Source organism: Erinaceus europaeus, chromosome 7 (genome assembly GCF_950295315.1).
Source record: "Erinaceus europaeus chromosome 7, mEriEur2.1, whole genome shotgun sequence".
NCBI classification, from domain to species: domain Eukaryota; kingdom Metazoa; phylum Chordata; class Mammalia; order Eulipotyphla; family Erinaceidae; genus Erinaceus; species Erinaceus europaeus.
Window position 1 is genome coordinate 14264080 of NC_080168.1, and position 20174 is coordinate 14284253.

The window sequence follows — 20174 nt, forward strand, 5'->3', positions numbered from 1 at the left end:
TGGGCCTTGTGCCTTCACGAGTCCTCTGAGGGGCCTCCCAGCCCCAGTTCTTTTTCTTTCTTTTATTTAGAGAGGGAGAGACAGAGAGAACAGAGACAGCCCAGCATAGCTCCACCACGCACGTCTGAACGGACAGATGAGGATGCAGGGTGTGGGACTCTGCTGTGCTCAGGGTCAGTGATCTGACCCAAGTCCAGTCTTGCCCTTGCCTGCCCATCCGCTCTGATTGGCTGGCTCTGAGCTCTCTGGAGAATGCCTGACTCGGCGCCTTTGTCATTAGAGGCATTGGCCACTTGGGGTCGCTGTTTCCCTTCTAGTCTGCAGCCTTTAACACTCCTCAGCCTTTAACATCCAACTGGGCTCACCTGGTCCAGCTTCTATTTGCCTAATGGACTCAAGTGAGAAAAACAAGCCAAACCAAAGAGGGTGGTTCCTGTGTTAGCGGGTGTGTGTGTATGAAGGGGGGGGGGGGGGGGCAGAATCAGCCCTTTGTGGCTTTTCTGTGTCTCCCTCCTTGGGGTGGGGGTGTGGGGCTGCTGGCAGATGAGGTTCTACTGAAGTGGAATTCTCCAAAAAGATTGCATTTCTTTATACATTAGGATGTAGTGATTTTTATGAAAGAGAGACGAGAGGACACCTCTCATCGCTGACATACGGTTTTGCTGGGATTGAACCTGGAGCCTCAGGCATGCAAATTCTGTGCTCGACCACCGAGATATCTCCCCGGGCCCTAATATATAACTGGCTTTTTGTTTTTTAGTCAAGGCGTTCAATGCATGCAGATATTGTCATGTATCTTGTGCAAGAACTTGGGTTCAAGCCTTTGGTCCCTACCTGCAGGGAGGGAGCCTCACAAGTGCTACAGGTCTCTGCTCCTCTCAACCTCTGTTTCTCTACCAAAAATAAAAAAGAAAACACTAAGTACAATTTGGACTGGAGTTGGTGTACTGCACCAAAGTAAAAGACTCTAGGCTGGGGGGGCCGGGTCCAGGGCCTGGAACATGATGGCAGAGGACCTAGTGGGGGTTGAATTGTTATGTGGAAAACTGGGAAATGTTATGCATGTACAAACTATTGTATTTACTGCCGACTGTAAAACATTAATCCCCCAATAAAGAAATAATAATAATAATAAAAGAATGGAATGACTGCTGGGGAACAGTGATAGAATCATGTTTGCACCAAGCCCCAGTGATAACCCTGGAGGGGGAAAAAAGATCATTAAATAAACTTGGGACTATCAAGCAGATTGTGTATATCTATTTTAAATGAGGAAGTATGTCATCTTTCGTGATGATCATTGTTGTTTTTTAAGATTTCTGGACTGAGGGCTTGGTGGTGGTGCACCGGGTTGAGTTCACATAACACCAAGTAGAAGGACTTGGCTGCAAGCCCCACTCCCACCTACAGTGAGGACACTTCATGAGCGGTGAAGCGTGTCTACAGGTCTCTCTCTCCCTCTCCCTCTCCCTCTCCCTCTCTCTCTCTCTCTCTCTCTTTGTGTCTATCTCCCCCTCCTTTCTCAATTCCTCTCTATCCTGTCCATTAAAATAGAAAAAATAATGGCCGCCAGGAGCAGTGGATTCATAGTGTCTGCACCAAGCCCCAGTGATAACCCTGGTAGCGATAAAAAAAAGATTCTTGGACCTGGGACCTGGCTCGATGTCAGAGTACAAGGCTCACATGACTGAGGCTTCCAAGGTCACGAGTTCAATCCCCAGCACCAAATATGCCAGAACTGTGTGCTGCTCTGGTATCATTTATAAAAATGAATATCTAGACTTGTTTAAGCTTCTTTCTCTCAACATGTTGCTCTGCTGTGTGTCAGGAAATGTGCGCAACAGGACAGGGACCCGAGATGCCCACAGTCGGGCTTGTGCAGTGCCCACCCCACACCATCCTGCCTGTGCCCCCTGCCCCACTGTCTTCATGCTCTGCAGGCTTATCCCGAAAAGAAATAACCTGGGGAGCAGCCTGGGGTGGGTGGGAGGGCTCGCTTGGGGACATCGCGGGCCCTGGAAGGATCTGGAAGGACAGAATGACATGCGGAGAGATCCCTGCTGACCAGTGTCCCCTGCCCCTTTCTGTGCTGCAGTGGTACATGAACGGTGTGAATTACTTCACTGACCTGTGGAACGTCATGGACACGCTTGGCCTGTTTTACTTCATAGCGGGGATCGTCTTCCGGTAAGTCCCCTACTACACACACAGCCAGACACACAGACACACGTATTTCTTATTAACATGGAAGTGAGAGAGAACCAGAGCATCACGCAAATATATATCATGCCAGGGATTGAACTCGGTCATTTTTTTATTGTTGTTATCATTATTTTATTGCAGCAGTGTTATTGCTGGATTTGGATGCTGTACCACTCCAGGTGCCTACCTTTTTTCCTTTTTATTTTTTCCCCTTTATTTGATAGAACAGAGAGAAATTGAGAGGGATGAAGGGGTTAGAGAGGGAGAGAGACAGACACCTGCAGTACTTGCTTCACACACTCGTGAAGCTTCTCCCCACCCTACCCCGTTCAGGTAGGGAGTTGGGTCTTGAACCTGGGTTCTTGCATAAGATAACATGTGCACTTAACCAGGTGTACCACTGCCCGGACCCCCAGGGGTTGAACTTGGGACCTCCATGAATACAAGTCCACCATTCTGCCTGCTGTCCCACCTGAATAAAAATGATCCTATTTAGTTATTTTTTATTTAATTTGATAGGACAGAGAGAATTTGAAAGGGTGAGATAAGAGAGGGAGAGAGAAAGGTAGACACCTGCAGACCTGCTTCACCACTCATAGTTGGGGGCCAGGGACTTGAATCTGGGTCCTTGTGTTTGGTACTGTATGCACTCAACCAGGTGCTCCACCGACTGACCTGTCTATGGTGTGTTTTCGTGTGTGTGTGTGTGTGTGTGTGTGTGTGTGTGTGTATGAGAGAGAGAGAGAGAGAGAGAGAGAGAGAAGAAGGAGGAGGAGGAGGAGGAGGAAGAGGAGGAGAACAGAGCATTGCTCGGCTCCTGCGTAGTCAGTGCTGGGGATTGAACCTGGGACCTCAGGCACTCAAGTCCCATGTTTTACCGCTGTCTCCTGGCCGTGTACTGGGTGTGCTTTTAAACTTTGAGACGTGTGGTCACCGGGTCACAGACCCTTGGCCTCCCTCCTCCTCTTCCTAGGCTCCACCCCTCCGACAAGACCTCTCTGTACTCGGGCCGGGTCATCTTCTGCCTGGATTACATCATCTTCACGCTGAGGCTGATCCACATCTTCACGGTCAGCAGGAACCTGGGCCCCAAGATCATCATGCTGCAGAGGATGGTGAGCCAGTGGGGGCTCCGCCTCTCCTTTGTCTGGGCCTCCTGGGACCCTTGGAGTCTACCAGGGACGTCTTGTCCAGGGAGGTACTGTGCCCTCTCCAGGGGGGTCCCTGTGCTGACATGGAGGGGCTTTTACCAGTGGCCAAACTCAGGTGAAAAATTAACCAGGAGGAGCAAATGGTTTTCAGTGCTTCCTGAGCAGACAGAACTCCACTCCCTTCTCTTATCACCCAGCTGTCATCTTTCCTCCTCTCTCTTTTTCTTTCCCTCCCTCCTTCCTTCCTTCCTTCCTTCCTTTCTTTCTTTCTTTCTTTCTTTCTTTCTTTCTTTCTCTCTCTGTTTCTTTCCTTCCTTGCTTTCTCCCTTCTATTTTTCTTTCTTTCCTCCAGGGTTATCACTGGGATTCAGTGCTGACACTATGAATTCACCGCTCCTGGTGGCCATTTTTTCTTTCAATTTTTATTAGGACAGAGATAGATTGAGAGGGGAGGAGGAGATAGAGGGTGAGAGAAAGAGAGATACCTGCATTCCTGCTTCACCACTTGAGGACCATCCCCTCTACTGCAGGTAGAGAGTTAGGGCTCAAACCCATATTTAAAATTTTTTTTTAATATTTATTTATTTATTCCCTTTTATTGTTTTATTGTTGTAGTTATTATTGTTTTATTGTTGTTGTTGATGTCGTCATTGTTGGATAGGACATAGAGAAATGGAGAGAGGAGGGGAAGACAGAGAGGGGGAGAGAAAGATAGACACCTGCAGACCTGCTTCACCACCCGTGAAGCGACTCCCCTGCAGGTGGGGAGCCGGGGGCTCGAACCGGGATCCTTACGCCGGTCCTTGCGCTTTGTGCCACGTGCGCTTAACTCGCTGCGCTACCACCTGACTCCCCACAGAGCCCATATTCTTGTGCTTGGTAATATATGCACTTAACCAGGTATGCCATTGCCTGGCCATTTGTTTTCTTTGAGGTTCATGTCTGTTGAGGACAGCTTGTTCTGCAAGACTTCTTTTGTCTTGGGGCTCATTTTCACATGTCCCCCAAAGCAGTGCCAATCCACCTTGTCCACCAGCAAAGTGCCATCTCTCTACATCCACTACAGAGGCCCTTCAGACCCCCCCCCCAGGGTTTTCCCATGTGCTCTCAGACCTGCAGACATAAGCCAGGGGCTCATTCATGCTTCATCCTGGGTTTCCTCTCCTAAAAGCTTAAACGTTCTTTTAAGCTTTATTTTACTTAATAGGACAGAGAGAAATTGAGAGGGAAGGGGTATCAAGAGAGAGGAGATAGATAGACAGAGAGAGATGACAGAGAGGGAGAGATAGAGAGAGATGGCAGAGAGGGAGAGATAGATAGATGACAGAGAGGGAGAGATAGAGAGATGACAGAGGGGGGAGAGAGATAGAGAGATGACAGAAATGGGGAGACCGGCAGCATTTCTTCATTGCTTATGAAACTTTCCCCCTTCAGGTGGGACTGGGGGCTTGAAGCTGGGTCCTTGCACATGCTAATGATTGCGCTTAACCAAGTGTGCCACCACCCAGTACCTAGTTCTTTATGATTATCATCATTACTATTACTACTACTATTATTTTGCATAGAGACAGAGAAATTGAGAAGGAGAGAGAGAGAGAGAGAGAGAGACCTGCAACCTTGCTTCACTACTTGTGAAGCTTCCCCCCTGCAGGTGTGGACCAGAGGGCCTTGAACCTGGGTCCTTGCTCCTGATAACGTGTCTGGTTGCACCACCACCCGGCCCCCACTGCTCCCTTCTCTTCTCCATGTCGTTAGACCCTAGGAGACTGCGCTCTGCAGCCCTGGCCTTTCCCTGGCTTGTCTCACTGAGTGTGACCCCTCAGCCCCGCCCGAGCCACAGCAGAAGCTGACTCCCCATTGTCTGCTGGCCGGCTTGCATTCTGCTGTGTGTCCACCTAAGGTCCTTACGAGCCTGCCTGCAGGTGGGCACTTGGGCTGTTTGCAGACCCTGCTCTTACGGACAGTGCAGCATGCTGTGCAGATGCCCTGTGCAGATGCCCTTGGGGAGTGGTGTGTTTGTGTTCTCTCTTCTCCATTTCCACGTGAGCCTGAGCACTTCACAAGGCAGAGAGGGGGTGAGGACTTGGCATCTTCTCCACTTGGTTGAGGGGAGGTGGAGTCACAGAACTGCTGTTGGCAGGAGGGCAGACTCCACCCCCATGGGTCCATCTCACCCTCTATCCTACCTACCACAGAGACTTGAGTCCCCAGCCTCCCCCTTAGTGCTCCCCCTCCCTTCCTGAGTCCCCAAAACCTGCTGCAGTAAGACCCCATCCTCCCCTTCACGCTCCTCCCTTTCCCCTCTCTGCCCTTCCCTGGATCTCTGTGATAGACCACAGTCCATCAACAAGCCTCCCTCTACCCATTTATAGATGTGGACAGTCAGGTCTAAGAGCAAAATTTGTCTGTCTCGAGAGATGCCGTGATCCACAAGTGCAGTAAGCCGGACGCTTCCTCTTCTGACCATGTAACTGGATGCAGAGCCAGCACCATGGACTCTTGACAGTTCTGTCACGCTGAGCTTGCTCTGTGGACGGCCCAAAGCCCACTCTTTCTTTCTTCAGATCAGCCGGGAGTTTGGATGAGCTCAGTGCTTTCCAAAGAGCCCAGGGTCCCTGCATCTGTGGTTTTACATCAAAGCATATCTGAGGCATCAGCTCACCAGGCACCAGCTCATCAGGAGATGTGTGTCCCAAAATTAAAAAAAACACAAAATGATATCATGCATTCTTGTTTAAGAAGGATAAAGATAGCTTTCATTTTTCAAGAGAGAGAAGGGAATGGGGAGCTGGGGAGTGGTGCTCCTGGCTGAGCACACACACTATAGTGTGCTAGGATCCAGTTCAAGCCCCTGCAGAAGGGAGACTTAATGAGCAGTGAAGCAACTCTGCAGCTCTCTCTCTCTCCCTCTCTCTCTCTCTCTTTCCCCCCTCAATTTCTGGTTGTCTCTATTTAATACATAAAGTTAATTAAAAAATTGAAAACAAAAGTTTGAGGGGGCCAGGCAGTGACACACCCAGTTCAGTGCACATAGTACTAAACACAAGAACTCGAGCTAGGGGACCTGGGATCAAGCCCCGAGCTCTCCACCTGCAGGGGGCGCCCTTCACTAGAGGTGAAGCAGGTCTTGCAGGTGTCTCTCTGTCTCCTTCTCTATCTCCCCCTCCTATCTCAATTTCTCTCTGTCCTATCCAATAAAATGGGGAAAGAAAAAAAAAAGGAAGAAATGAATGTCAGGAATGGTGAATTCATAGTGCCAGCACCAAGCCCTAGTGACTAGAAGCAAATAAGATAGACAAATAAACAAATAGATAAATAGATAAACAAACAAACAAATAAATATTGAGAGAGAGAAGGGAGGAATCAGAGATTAGGGGACTGTGAGCATCCTGAGGTGGGGGCAGGGCTGGTCTCCCCAGCTAGAACCCACCTCTGCCAACATCTGGCTTCTAGCAAATTCTCAGCTCCTGTGGCTGAACTGGTTTGGAGTCTCAAGTGCCAACATGCCTGGACAGCTGTAATTCTGGAAACAAGATGCTTTGAAGGTGGGGGTAGATAACATAATGGTTATGCAAAGAGGCTCCAAAGCCCCAGGTTCAGTCCCCCAACACCACCATAAGCCAGAGCTGAACAGTACTCTGGCAAAAAAAAAAAAAGAAAGAAAGAAAGAAAGAAAGAAAGAAAGAAAGAAAGAAAGAAAGAAAGAAAGAAAGAAAAGAAAGAAAAGGAAAAAAAAACAAGAAGATGTGCTGGGGGCTGAGGTCCTGGGAGCGCCTGTGATCAGTTGAGCACAGCACTGACTGGAGTCCCTGTCGTCCTCCCTGGCAGCTGGTCGATGTCTTTTTCTTCCTGTTCCTCTTCGCCGTGTGGATGGTGGCCTTTGGTGTGGCCAGGCAGGGCATCCTGCGGCAGAACGAGCACCGCTGGACCTGGATCTTCCGCTCAGTCATCTACGAGCCCTACCTGGCCATGTTTGGCCAAGTGCCCAGTGATGTGGACAGTAAGCTTGGGGGGCGAGGGTGGAGCGGGAGGAAACAGTGTCCCCCAGAGGCAGCCTCCACGCTCTCCACTCAGAAGCACCTAGTTAGAGACCAGCCACCTAGGAGTGGACACCCCCCTCCCATCCTGCCCCCAACCTTGTTCTTTGCACCTGAGCAGAATTTGACTCCCTCTACCCATTTTAGCCTGTGAATCTTTTTTTTTTTTTTCCCCTTTTTATTTTTCACCAGAGGGCTGGAGAGATAATGTAATAGTTCTGTAAAAAGACTTTCATGCCTGAGGCGTTGAGGTCCCGGACTTAATCCCCAGCACCACCAATAGCCAGAGCTGCATTGTGCTCTAGTGAAAAGAAATCACCTGAGCCTTCTGTCTTCTGCCCTCCACCGTGGGGCCTCACCTGGCCATTCCCTCTGCCACAGGCACCACCTACGACTTCTCGCACTGCACCTTCACGGGGAACGAGTCAAAGCCGCTGTGTGTGGAGCTGGACGAGCACAACCTGCCGCGCTTCCCTGAGTGGATCACCATCCCCCTGGTGTGCATCTACATGCTGTCCACCAACATCCTGCTGGTCAACCTGCTGGTCGCCATGTTTGGGTATGGGCGCCATGTTGGGGGCCGCGGGCTACAGGATATGGAATATGCATGGGGCCTTGTTCATGCCTGATGCCTTGCTCGGGTCCTGGGGTTGGGTTTTTCTGCTCTTTTTGTTTGTTTATTTTCCCTTTTATTGCCCTTGTTGTTTTATTGTTGTAGTTATTACTGTTACTGCTATTGATGTCGTATTTAGATGGGACAATTAGGAATGGAGAGAGGAGGGGAAGACAGAGGGGGAGAGAACGATAGACACCTGCAGACCTGTTTCACCGCCTGTGAAGCGACTTTACTGCAGGTGGGGAGCTGGGGGCTCGACCTGGGATCCTTACTCTGGTCCTTGCGTGTCATGCCACCTGCACTTAACCCTCTGTGCTACTGCCCAGCCCCTGGTTTTTCTGCTCTTATTATTCCAGATAGAAAAAGAGAGAGAGAGAGAGAGAGAGAGGCTGAGAGAGGGAGAGATGCCACAGCCCTGCTCCACCATCCATGGAGCTCTCTGGTGCTAACGGTGCTCCCGTGTGGTGCTGGGGGTCCAGTTCCAGGCCTCTCTGAGAGCACCTGCTTGCCTCTCAAGGGCCGCACCCACCAGCTGGTCCTACCACCTTGTGAGGTGGTGATCAAGGCTGTGCCAGCTATGTCCACAACATCCAGGATACCTCAGACATGAGCAGTGAAGCACTGCCACAGGCCTCTCTATCTATCATCTATCTACATATCTGCCTGTCTGTCTATCTATCTGTCTATCATCTCTCTATCTCTGTCTCTCCCCTCTGTCTCAATTTCTCTCTGTCATATCTGTATCTTTCGTTCTCTTGCACTGAGCTGACATTTTAATACAGAAAGAGAGAGAGAGAGAGCACAGCACCAGTGCGTGTGTTGTGCCAGGGGCTCAAACCTGGGTCACACACAGGGCAGAGCAGGCTTCCTCCAAGATGAGCTGCCTCCCTGGCCCCTTGGTTATCCCTGACTGCTGTGGGTTAGAAGGGAAAAAATAATCAAGGTGAAAATTACTTGGGTTCTGTGAGAGGTGCAGAGGAGGGCGTCCCCTGATGCAAACCCACTAGCAACTGGCTTTGAGTTCAGTCTGGTCTAGGGCTTGGCCATTGCATTTTTCTTTTCTTTTCTTATCTTTTCTTTTTCTTCTCTTCTCTTCTCTTCTCTTCTCTTCTCTTCTCTTCTCTTCTCTTCTCCTTTCTTTTCTTTCTTTCTTTCTTTCTTTCTTTCTTCCTTTCTTTTTGGGTATTACCTTTACTTATTTATTAGTTACAGGCAGCCAGAAATTGAGAGGTGAGGGGGTGACAGAGAGGGAGAGAAATACAGGGAAATACCTGCAACACTGCTTCACCACTCGCAAAGCTTTTCCCCTGCAGATAGGGACCGGGGGCTTGAACCTGGGTCCTTGAGCATTGTAACATGTGTGCTAAACCAGGTGTGCCACCACCTGGTCCTGGCCATCTCATTTTTCATGGTAGATGTTTTGTAGACTGCTCATTCTGTTCAGCTGACCAGTCTTACTATGCTGGTTCTTATTTTTACTACCAAATGGCTTTGATTATGATTTTTAAATATCACTTGGACATTTGTTGTCCATGTCCTACCCCGCCCCTACCCCTGTATTATTCAGATTAAAAAGTTTCTGGCTTTTCTCAGATATTTCATCTTCTGGAATCCCTTTTTTTCCATTTCCCTTCCAAAACCAAAAATCTTGTGAATTCCATTGTGATGATTTTAAACTTGGTGGAATCATCTGAAGAAAACTGGCAGGTCTCTCTCTCTCTCTCTCTCTCTCTGCCTCTCTCTCTCTCTCCCTCTCCCTCTCTCTCTCTCCCTCCCCCCCCCTCTCTCTCCCTCTCCCTCTCTCTCTCTCTCTTAAAGGTATCTTACCAATCCAAGAAAAAAAATGGTGTGATTCTTCCTTTATTCAACTATATCAAGTTTCACAGTGAGATGTTGGGGGTTTATTCATATGAACCTGGATGAAATTTTTGCTACATTTTTCTTAGTCATTTCTGGGTGTGAGAGACTTTTTTCTCTAATATTTTTCTATAACAACATCTTGATGTGAAAGAAGACTGCTAAGGCTTTGCTTAGTTGTTTTAGAGCCAGTCTCCTTACTAATTTTTTTCTGCCTCTTTTTATCACATCTTGGAAGGTTCTTTCTTACTAAATTCTTCCTCCTCCTTCTCTTTCTTTTTCTCCTCCAGCTCCTCCATTTTTTTTTTTTTTTGTAATCAGAAATGATATTAAGTGTTGCAAGAGTACTTTCCAACCTCTATTAAGCCACTTTCTCTTTTGATCTAGGATGTATTATAAACTGTCACATGCATAAATAAAATCTTAAAAAAAAAGTGGTCCAAGAGGTGATGCAGTGGCTAGGGCACTGGACTCTCAAGCATGAGATCCTGAGTTCAATCCCCGGCAGCACATGTACCAGAGTGATGTCTGGTTCTTTCCCTCTCTCCTCCTGTCTTTTTCTCATGAATAAATGAATAAAATCTTTAAAATTATCACATGCCAGCTATCACTGCTCTTGATAGCCAGCCAACCTTCTATTCTTCACTCCTGAGGGCTATTCTGCCAACCTGGTGCTGGGTTTCAGTTATGGGCAAGGCTGCTGGGGATCCCAACCATTTGTTATCTCTTGGCAACACCCTCAGATTCAGTGAATTCTCCACTTCTCTCTCTGTGGTTCTTCCTCATGCCCTGCTCCTTGGAGGATGCTCGGAAGGTTTTTGAGACAGACTCAGCTACTGCTACACATCTCCACACAGATGCCAGAGAAGAGAGCATGAAGGCACAAGATAGCATGGGAGATGTGGAGCCAGAGAGAACACTGATGAGGCCCAGGAGATAGCTCAACTGGTAGAGTGCAGGACTTAGATGTCTTGGGGTTCCTGGTAGTGGGTGTAAAGGGCTGATGCCCTGGCTTTCCCCACATGGCTGTGTTTGACCGGTGATAATTTATCCTTCTCTGGACAGCTCAGAAAAGAAAGGCTTTTTTTTTTCTTCTTTTTCTTCCAGGGTTATCATTGGGGCTCAGTGCTGCCACTTACAAATCCACTGCTCCCAGTGGCCATTCTTCCCTTTTTCTTTTCTTTTTTTTTTTTAATGTTTCTTTTCTTTTAAACTTTTTTCTTTATTTTTAATTCTCTTTATGTATTGGGTAGAGACAGCCAGAAATTGAGAAGGAAGGAAGTGATAGAGAGGGAGAGAGACAGAGAGACACTTACAGCCTTGCTTCACCGCTCAAAAAGCTTTCCTTGTGCAAGTGGGGACCAGAGGCTCAAATCCAGGTCCTTGTGCACTGTAACATGTACACTCAACCAGGTGTGGCACCACCCAGTACCCCCCATTTTTTAAAATATTTTTCAACAGGTCAGAGAGAAATTGAAAGAGGAGGGGGAGATAGAGAGGAAGAGAGAAAGATAGACACCTGCAGGTCTGCTTTGCCACGTGTGAAGTGACCCTGTTGCAGTTGGGGAGTGCGGCTCAAACCTGGGTCCTGGCGCATAGTACTATGTGGGCTTAACCAAGTGTGCCACCACTTCCCCCCTCCAAAAAAAGAAAAAGAAAGAAAGACTTTAAAGAATACAAAAAGGAGGGGCCCGCCAGTGGCACATCTAGTAGAGTGTGCATGTCACAATACCTAAAGATCAGGCAGGGTTCAAGCCAGAGAAGAGAGAGCATTGCTTCACCACTTGTGAAGCTTCCTCCTGCCAGTAGAACCTGGGCTTTGATAACATGTGCACTCTACCAGGTGTGCCACCATCTGGCATCTTTTTTTTATTATTAATTAACTTACTTATTTACTCATTCTTTTTTTTTTTCAGATAGAGACAAGAAAACAGAAAAAGACTGAAAGAGACCATAGCATTCTGTTTGAGTGCTTAATCTTAAATTTTCCCCTCTCCTGTAGGAAAAAACCATTCCTTTTAAACAAAACTCCAGTGGACAACTGCTGGTGTTCTAAAATGCCTGCCATTGCTTTTGGGTCAGAAATGGCTGCCATTTTTTGTGTTGAGTTTCAGGTGTGGCAGGGGCACTGGTAGATTCCATTTTTCTTTTTCACGGACCGAGAAGATTCTCAGCTGCCCTCGGGATTACAATAGGAATGACGAGATTCATTCTGCCACAAAGTAGTCAAATGTGATTTGTGACAAGTTCTCAGCCTACATGTTGACTCTGGCGTGTTCTTATCAGCTTTTCTGAAGCCAACAGTGCTTTTTCCGTCACAGAGCAAGCAGGAATGAGAGAGATGGGTTCCTAGGATTCACATACAGAGCAATTTGGACTACGTTTGTTCTATCTGGTGTGCTGAGCCAGGGCCGTGCTCATGCACGATTTCTACTGTTCCAGCCACTTTTTCATTCAGAGAGAGAGGGAGAGAGATTGAAAACTACCTGGTGAGCTGTCTCTCTGGCTCTGACCTCCATCTGGGAGGGCATCCACTAACTGAGAATGTTGGCTGCACTCTCAAACATTCTGGTCCTGTGTGTTTCTCACCTAAAAAGCTACCACTCCAAGCTAACATGAGAAGCAGTTCAGAAAACGGTGCTGCATGCCCGATATAGGCTCTTACTCATAGTAGATGCTGAATTAGTTAGACTTCCATTCACAGACCCTGCTCTGTTGAATTGGTACTTGCTGGAAACCTGCTCTTCACAGTATCCTTGATGTGGTGCTTGACCCATCAGTAGGCTGAGAAGCTGAGCCATGATTTGAGGCAAAGTCACAACATTATCTGAGCAGTTCTTTATTATTATTATTGTTGTTGTTGTTGTTTTCCACTAGGGTTAGTGCTGGAGCTTGGTGTCAGCACCATGAATTGATTGCTCCAGATGGCCTTTTTCCCTCCTTCTTTCTTTCCTTCCTTCCTTCCTTCTTCCCTCCCTTCTTCCCTTCCTATTTGGAAGGACAGAGAAATTGAGAGGGGAGGGTGGGAATAGAGAGGAGTGGAGAAACAGGGGCACCTGCAGACCCGCTTCACTGCTTGTGAAGCTTCCCCCTTACTTCCGCCGTAAGGAGCGGAGGCCTTGTGCACAGTAATGTGTGCACTCAACCAGGGCAGTCACCACCCAGCCCCAGGGCAGTTTATTATTTTTAAATAGTATTTAATATATAATATCAAAGAGAGTGAGAGTAAGGAAAGCCAAGGCATCACTCTGCTGTTTGTGACATTGGGGATTGAGACAGGAGCCCCAGGTGTGTGAGTTCTGGGTCCTACCAGCTGAGCCGCTTCCCTGCTCATTAATGTAGTGAGATTTACTTCTGTGTTTATTTTTTGAACCTTGTTCCTGCAGGATTCCTTCTCTCTGGGCTGCTTTTTCATAGAGAGAGAGAGAGAGAGAGACTGAGACTATAGCACCAGAGTTTCCCATGATGCCACAGTACCTCCTGGCTGGTGCTGGGTCTTGAAGCTGGTTGTGTACGTGGCAAGGCACACAGCGTTCCTGGTGAGTTACCTCTCTGGACACCAACTTTGTGTTTTGCTGAGTGGACATTGCTTTCTGGGATGAAGCCATTTGATATTCCCTTGTAAAAGCCAAGAGACAAAGGAGTGAGGTCCCATGACAAGCAGATCCAGTGTCTCTGTTTGGTGGATTCTGTAGGTCTCTGAAGTTGTATCAGAATTTGGAGAATCAAGTCCATCTCCAGCCAAGGTTCACTTATAGATTTTGCTTTCTTTCTTTTTTTTTTTTTTTAAGGTGACATCAGCTTTTTTTTAAAAAAAGATTTTATTTATTAATGAGAAAGATAGGGAGAGAGAGGGAAAGAACCAGACATCACTGGTACATGTGCTGCTGGGGATTGAACTCAGGACCTCATGCTTGAGAGTCCAGTTCCTTAGCCATTGTGCCATCTCCCGGACCACAGTGACATCAGCTTATTTTTTAATGTATGTATTTATTTCAGAGACAGAAATTGAGAAAGGGGGGAAAGAGAGACAGACAGACAGAGACAGAGAGACCTACAGCACTGCTTCACCATTTGCAAGCCCCGCCCCTTACCCCACAGTTAAGGCCTAGGGGCTTGAACCTGGGTCCTTGTGCATGGTAACAGGTGAGCTGCTGCCTCCCAGCCTCATCTGTAGATATCAAAGGGTTCCTTGCTGCCACTCTGGCTCTCACAGGGGTGTTCTGGTTTTAGTGATAAAAGCGTTCTGACCGGTTTTCCCTCCACAGATGGCGAAGTGCTTATTGGTGACCATTCCTGAGTGAGCTGAGCCAGCTTCCCTCTGCCTGCGAGAGAGGTGCATGTATGGAAGGAAGGGAAAGGGAACTGTGCCCTGGGCTAGTCCTGGCTCCCTCCTTTCCTAGTGGGGAGGAGGAGCAGGAGCAGGAGGCCTCAGTGTGCTCACTCAGGCTCTGCCTCAGTTTACTGATCTGTTGCTTGCAGGTGACAGCAACCATTTCATTCCACAGATTGTTGCTTGTGGATTCAGACAGCTGACTTAAGCAGACAGCTTGGACTGACACCCGGCTTAGAGTTTTCTGTTTTAGAGCCTGCTCTTCGCTGCCAGCTGGTAGTGTGTCTGAGCAGACACATATGTTTGTGTTCTGATGGTCGTTTTTCTAATAATGAAGGCATTTTCTTGCTTGCTGCCCAGAGCTTCCTAAACAAGTGGGGCAGGGAACCCCCTTCAGTGGTGACCTGATTCTTCTTAAGTAGTGTCATTTATAGAGGAACTCTTCCCTAACGTGTAAAAAGTAGTCATAAACATGATTTTAATGACTGCGTAAGATAGTCATATTGATGAGACATAATGTGTCACCTGTTTTCTACTTTAAGATGTATTTATTTATTTAAGAGAGAGTATGCCAGAATGTCACTCTGGTAACATGCAGTGCTGGGAACTGAACTTGGGACCTCATGCTTGAGAGTCTGTGCTTTTCTATTTGTGCCACCTTCTGGGTCACACAGTACATTTTCTTAGTGTCAGACATTTCAGCTACTTCATTCTGTTGGGGTGGGAGGTGAGGTAAGTATCTCTTAGAGTCACCCACTGGTGTGTGTGTGTGTGTGTCTCCGTGTGTGTCTGTTGTATTTATTTACTTATTTATTTACTGCCTCCAGGGTTATCACTAGTGCTTGGTATGCCTGCACTATGAATTCACTACTCCTGACAGCCATTTTTTCCATTTTGTTGTTGTTGTTGTTATTGCTGTTGTTGTTGGATAAGACAGAGAGAAATGGAGAAAGGAGAGGAAGATAGAGAGGGAGAGAGAAAGATAGACACTTGCAGACCTGCTTCACTGCTTGTGAAGTGAACCCCCCCTGCAGGTGGGGAGCTGGGGGCTCGAACTGGGATCCTTACACTCTGGTATTTGTGCTTTGAGCCATGTGCAGTTAACCCGGTGCACTACAGCCTGACCCCCTGTCATATTTCTTATGTAATTTTTATTAGTGATTTAATAATGATTAACAAGACTGAGATAACAGGGGTACAGTTCCATACACTGCCTACCAGTAGAGTTCTGTGTCCCATCCTCTCTACTGGAAGCTTTCTTATTTTTCATTCCTCTGGGAGCATGGACCAAAATTCTTTATGTGGTGCAGAAGGTGGCAGATCTGGCTTCTGTAATTGCTTCTCCACTGGACATGGGCGTTGGCAGGTGGATCCACACCCCCAGCCTGCTGCTGGTTTATTTTCGTTCCTCACCGCCTCCTTAGTCTTTGGTTAAGTTTCCAGAACTACGTTATTGGATCAAAGGGATGCACATCTTCAAGGCCTTTGGTGAAAATAAACAAATTGTTCTCCCAGATGGTTTACAATGAAACTTCTACAAGGTTTACTGTACAAGGGATACACGAAATGCAAACACCTCTTAAAAAAGTTGACCCCTGGGAGTTGGGAGGTAGTGCAGCGGGTTAAGCACACGTGGCTCAAAGTGCAAGAACTAGCATTAAGGAGCCTCCGGCTCTCCAACTGCAGGGGAGTCGCTTCATAGGCGGTGAAGCAGGCCTGCGGGTGTCTATCTTTCTCTCCCCCTCTCTGTCTTCCCCTCCTCTCTCCATTTCTCTCTGTCCTATCCAACAATGACTACATTAGAAACTACAACAATAAAACAAGGGCAACAAAAGGGAATACATAAAAAAATAAAATAAAATCTTTAAAAAAAAAAAAGAGTTGACCCCTAGGACTTCTTTGTACCCAGCTCAATGACAGACTCATGAATAAAAGAGAATCCTCAAGAAGTCTTAAAGTAATCATAATTTGCAAATTCCTGGGACATTTGAAAGGGAGTGAACCCAAGGGAGTGAACCTTCTCAGCTAAGATTTTCACTTTTTTATTTGAAAGGGAGAGAAAGGAAGATGAGAGAGAGGGAAAGAGAGGAGTGAGGGAAACAGAGGGGAGAGACATCATACACTGCCCACCATCCATGAGCTCCCTTAGTGCTGCTAGTGGTGCTGAGAGGGGAGACAGCACAGCGCTGCCCACCATCCATGGAGCTCCCCCAGTACGCCCATGGTGATCCCAAGTGGTGCTGGGGCTTGAACCCAGGAGCTTGTGCATGGTACCCACTGAGCTATCTTTTGACCCCCTACTGGGCATTTTCTTGTGATAGAAAAGCAGCATAAAGTGAAAGCCAGCCACCACCCCCCTGATGTGAAGACCGTCCCCAGGCTGGCTGAGTGGTGGTGTGGCCATCCCTGCTGGACCGTGATGGGCCTGCCTCTCCCCACAGCTACACCGTGGGCATTGTGCAGGAGAACAACGACCAGGTCTGGAAGTTTCAGCGCTACTTCCTTGTGCAGGAGTACTGTAACCGCCTCAACATCCCCTTCCCCTTCGTGGTCTTTGCCTACTTCTACATGGTGGTGAAGAAGTGCTTCGAGTGCTGCTGGAAGCACAAGAACCTGGAGTCTTCTGCTTGCTGTGAGTGGCTAGTCCGGCAGGGCACGGGGCCCAGGTCCACGATGATGGGTGGGTGGATGGGTGAGTGGATGGGTGGATGGATACATGGATAGGAGGATGGGTGGATGGATGGATGGATGAGTTGGGTGGATGGATGGTGTCATATGGATGGATGGATGGATGGATGGATGGATGGATGGATGGATGGATAGATGAATTGGTTGATGGATGCATGGGTGGGTGGATGGGTGCCTGAGTAGGTGAATAGATGGATCAGTGGATGGGTAGGAGGGTAGATAGATGGATGGGTGTTTGTATGAATGGATGGTCTCTTAGACTCACTTTGTGCTGAATGCTGCCACACGGTCTGGGGTGTAGACTGGACCTGGTCCTTCTTTGGAGAAAAATGCAAGGCTTTTTAAATAGCTTTCACAAAGGTAAAACCCCAACTTTCCTTTCCTGTATTTATTTATGTGGACTGTGTATGTGTGTGGTGGGGTGGAGCTGGGTCCTAGGGCATGGATGTTCCCTACTCTGGGTCACTGCTCAGCTCTGACTTATGGTGGTGTGGGGGATTGAACCTAGGGCTTTGGAGCCTCAGGCATGACAGTTTATTTTCATAACCATTATGCTATCTACCCCCACTCTTTAATAATTTATTTTTTAACTAGAGCACTGCTCAGTCTGTCTTATTTATAATAATGCCTGTCCTTGAATCTGTGACCTTCGGGGCCTCAGTAGTGAGTTAGCCACTATGCTATTTCCCCAGTCTTAGTTATTTTGTTTTTTGTTTATTTTTCACTTTTTAAGGTTTATTCTGTAAGAAAGGCCAGAGCATTGCTCAGTTCTGGCATGAGGTGATGGACTTGTGGCCTCCGGGGCCTCTGGGGCCTCCAGTATGTGAGTTGGTGCTGTAACAGGCTGAGTTAGTCCCCAGCCCCTGGTGAAGTCTTTTAAAATTCAGCACACTCTTATAATTGTTTTTGCAATCCCAACACACCACTGAACATTCTAAAGATTAAAAGCCGGCTACATTTATATCAAGTGGACACCTGCCTGCGAACACACATGCCTCCCTTTTCCCACAAGTCGGAATGGAGGACTGCCGCCCACAAGACCAGCAGCTGAGTCACAGGGAGTGTGTTGGTCTGTTCTGTTTGCCTGCCCTCAGCAAGGCTGAGACACTGCAAGAAAGTAAACTAAGGAACTTGCTGGAACATTCCCCAGGCCAATATAGTAGCAAGCCCTAATTTAGGGGAGAGAAAAATACCAGACATAAACTTTTTTTTTTTTTTTTCTGAGAGGTCTATACTCAAACTGTAGGTTTCAAGAGGGCAGGAATGACATCCTGGGCTTGCTTTTTTCTCTTTCAGAGTTCCTCCCCCAGTTGTAGGTCGAGAGTGGGCAGTTGATTAGCAATACATTTGTTCATGAGATAAAATTACTCACTCACAAAGCACTAGACATATTTTCTCTCGGTACCTGTTTAGAATAATGTTTACACCCAGCTTCACACCAGCACCTCTGAGCCCTCACCAGCCCTGAGAAATTCCTTGATTTTCTGTCTCCCTGTGGTCACCATTAGTAGGTGACATTAGTCAGAGGTGCCTGCATGGGGAGGAGGGTTGAATTCCAGAGCTGCTTTAAGTGCTCGGCAGATGTTTATTTGTGAAGCAAGGGAAAATAAAACTCTCTGAGTGTTCTTTTCTTTGTCTCATTTCTCAAGGCTTCAGGAATGAAGACAAGGAGACGCTGGCGTGGGAAGGGGTCATGAAGGAGAACTACCTTGTCAAGATCAACACCAAAGCCAATGATGCCTCAGAGGAGTATGTCAGTCCTTCATTTTGGCGTTGCAAGACCCCCACTGGTACACATAAGCCAGCAGAACATAGCTTATCTGTGTAAATTGCCAACAAAGTCTTTACAGCAGTCACTGCAACAGAGAGACCTGACTGGGGCAGCTGAAGATGAGAAACACAGAAACGGTGTCAGCCTATTGAGAAGGACAGAAACCACTTGCCTACCCTCCTGCTTGTCCTTCAGGGCTCAGGGTTTTGGGGCGGGGGAAGTACGTGGAGCCTGTAGTGCAGGACCTGGGAACCTAGTCATGACGTGGACTCCTTTGCCACGGCCATAGCGGGTGGAGTCCAGGATGGCTCACAGACCATGGGCAATTGGTAATTGCTTAAAGGCAACACACATATATCCCAGTGATGAGGAGGTACCTAGATTAGAAGATGATAAAGACATTGGTGTGATCTGTAATAGACTATCCCTGACATGTTGCGAATATCACGTGTGGCCATGTGAAGTCGTCTAAACGTCCCACAGAAACAGGCAAGTCGCACAGCCCATAGTGTGTGCTGGGCACACGGTGAGGAAGCAGGTGTCCCTCTGGCTGAGGGCTTCAGGTGCTCCTCATCATCTGCTCCAACAAAGAGAGAGTAAGCGCAAGTGCAACTAATCCCTTTAATGGCTTTGGCACCGCCATGGGGGTAAGAGAACATGAGGCACACTCTCTGAGTGGAAAGACAGATGCCCGAAATTCCTCCCCCTCTAGCCTCTGAGGTGCTCCTTTTGGAAGGGAGGGGAGGGTCTCACAGGGCAGCTCTACATGCCCCGGCAGAGGTAACATCTGTTTTCTGTGCCTCTCGCTGGGGCGTGGGAGTAGCTTTCGTCTCTATTTGGATATCATGAAGAAAGTGAATAAGGTAAATATAACTGACTTAGAGTTCAGTGAAGAGGGAGATGTTCTGTTATTTGTTCTTTAAAAGACTATGGAATTGTGTCTAATTGTTCTCTCTCCTCTCTCCTTTCTTCATTCTCTCATTAACTCCCCTTGAAGAATGAGGCATCGGTTTAGACAGCTGGATACAAAGGTATAGTTCTCATCAGAGTGGGGGAGTACACTTTAAAAAAAAATCTCTGAGCTTTCAACTACACATCAGTGTCTATGGTCCCAAATAAGAGGTTATTTTATTTGGGAAAAAAAATGTTACTCTTTATATTTAGTTTTCTTCATTCTTCATTCACTGTTTATGGGGTCTGGCTACCAGGACCTAATTTCTTTTTTTGCCTCCAGGGTTGTTGTTGGGGCTCAGTGCCTGCACCATTAATCCACTGCTCCTGGAGGCTATTTTTTTCCTTTTGTTGTCCTTGTTGTTTTATTGTTGTTGTGGTTATTATTGTTGTTATTGATGCTGTTGTTGTTGGATAGAACAGAGAGAAATGGAGAGAGGAAAGGAAGACAGAGAAGGGGAGAGAAAGACAGACACCTTCAGATCTGCTTCACTGCTTGTGAAGTGACCCCCCCTACAGATGGGGAGCCTGGGGCTAGAACCGGGATCCTTACGCTGGTCCTTTGTGC

At 47.5% G+C, this 20174-nt stretch overlaps 1 protein-coding gene across 1 annotated transcript in view; it reads left to right on the top strand.

Moving 5' to 3' along the window:
• The window catches only part of TRPM8 (transient receptor potential cation channel subfamily M member 8), a 67559-nt gene extending 47867 nt beyond the window's left edge, over positions 1–19692 (top strand). Inside the window, exons 17-23 of the mRNA XM_007519641.2 lie at positions 2096–2187; positions 3176–3317; positions 7182–7353; positions 7772–7949; positions 16638–16828; positions 18534–18633; positions 19653–19692. Coding sequence (XP_007519703.2) covers positions 2096–2187; positions 3176–3317; positions 7182–7353; positions 7772–7949; positions 16638–16828; positions 18534–18633; positions 19653–19692 — 915 coding nt within the window. The remainder of the gene's footprint in view (positions 1–2095; positions 2188–3175; positions 3318–7181; positions 7354–7771; positions 7950–16637; positions 16829–18533; positions 18634–19652) is intronic.
• Positions 19693–20174: the final 482 nt, after the last annotated feature.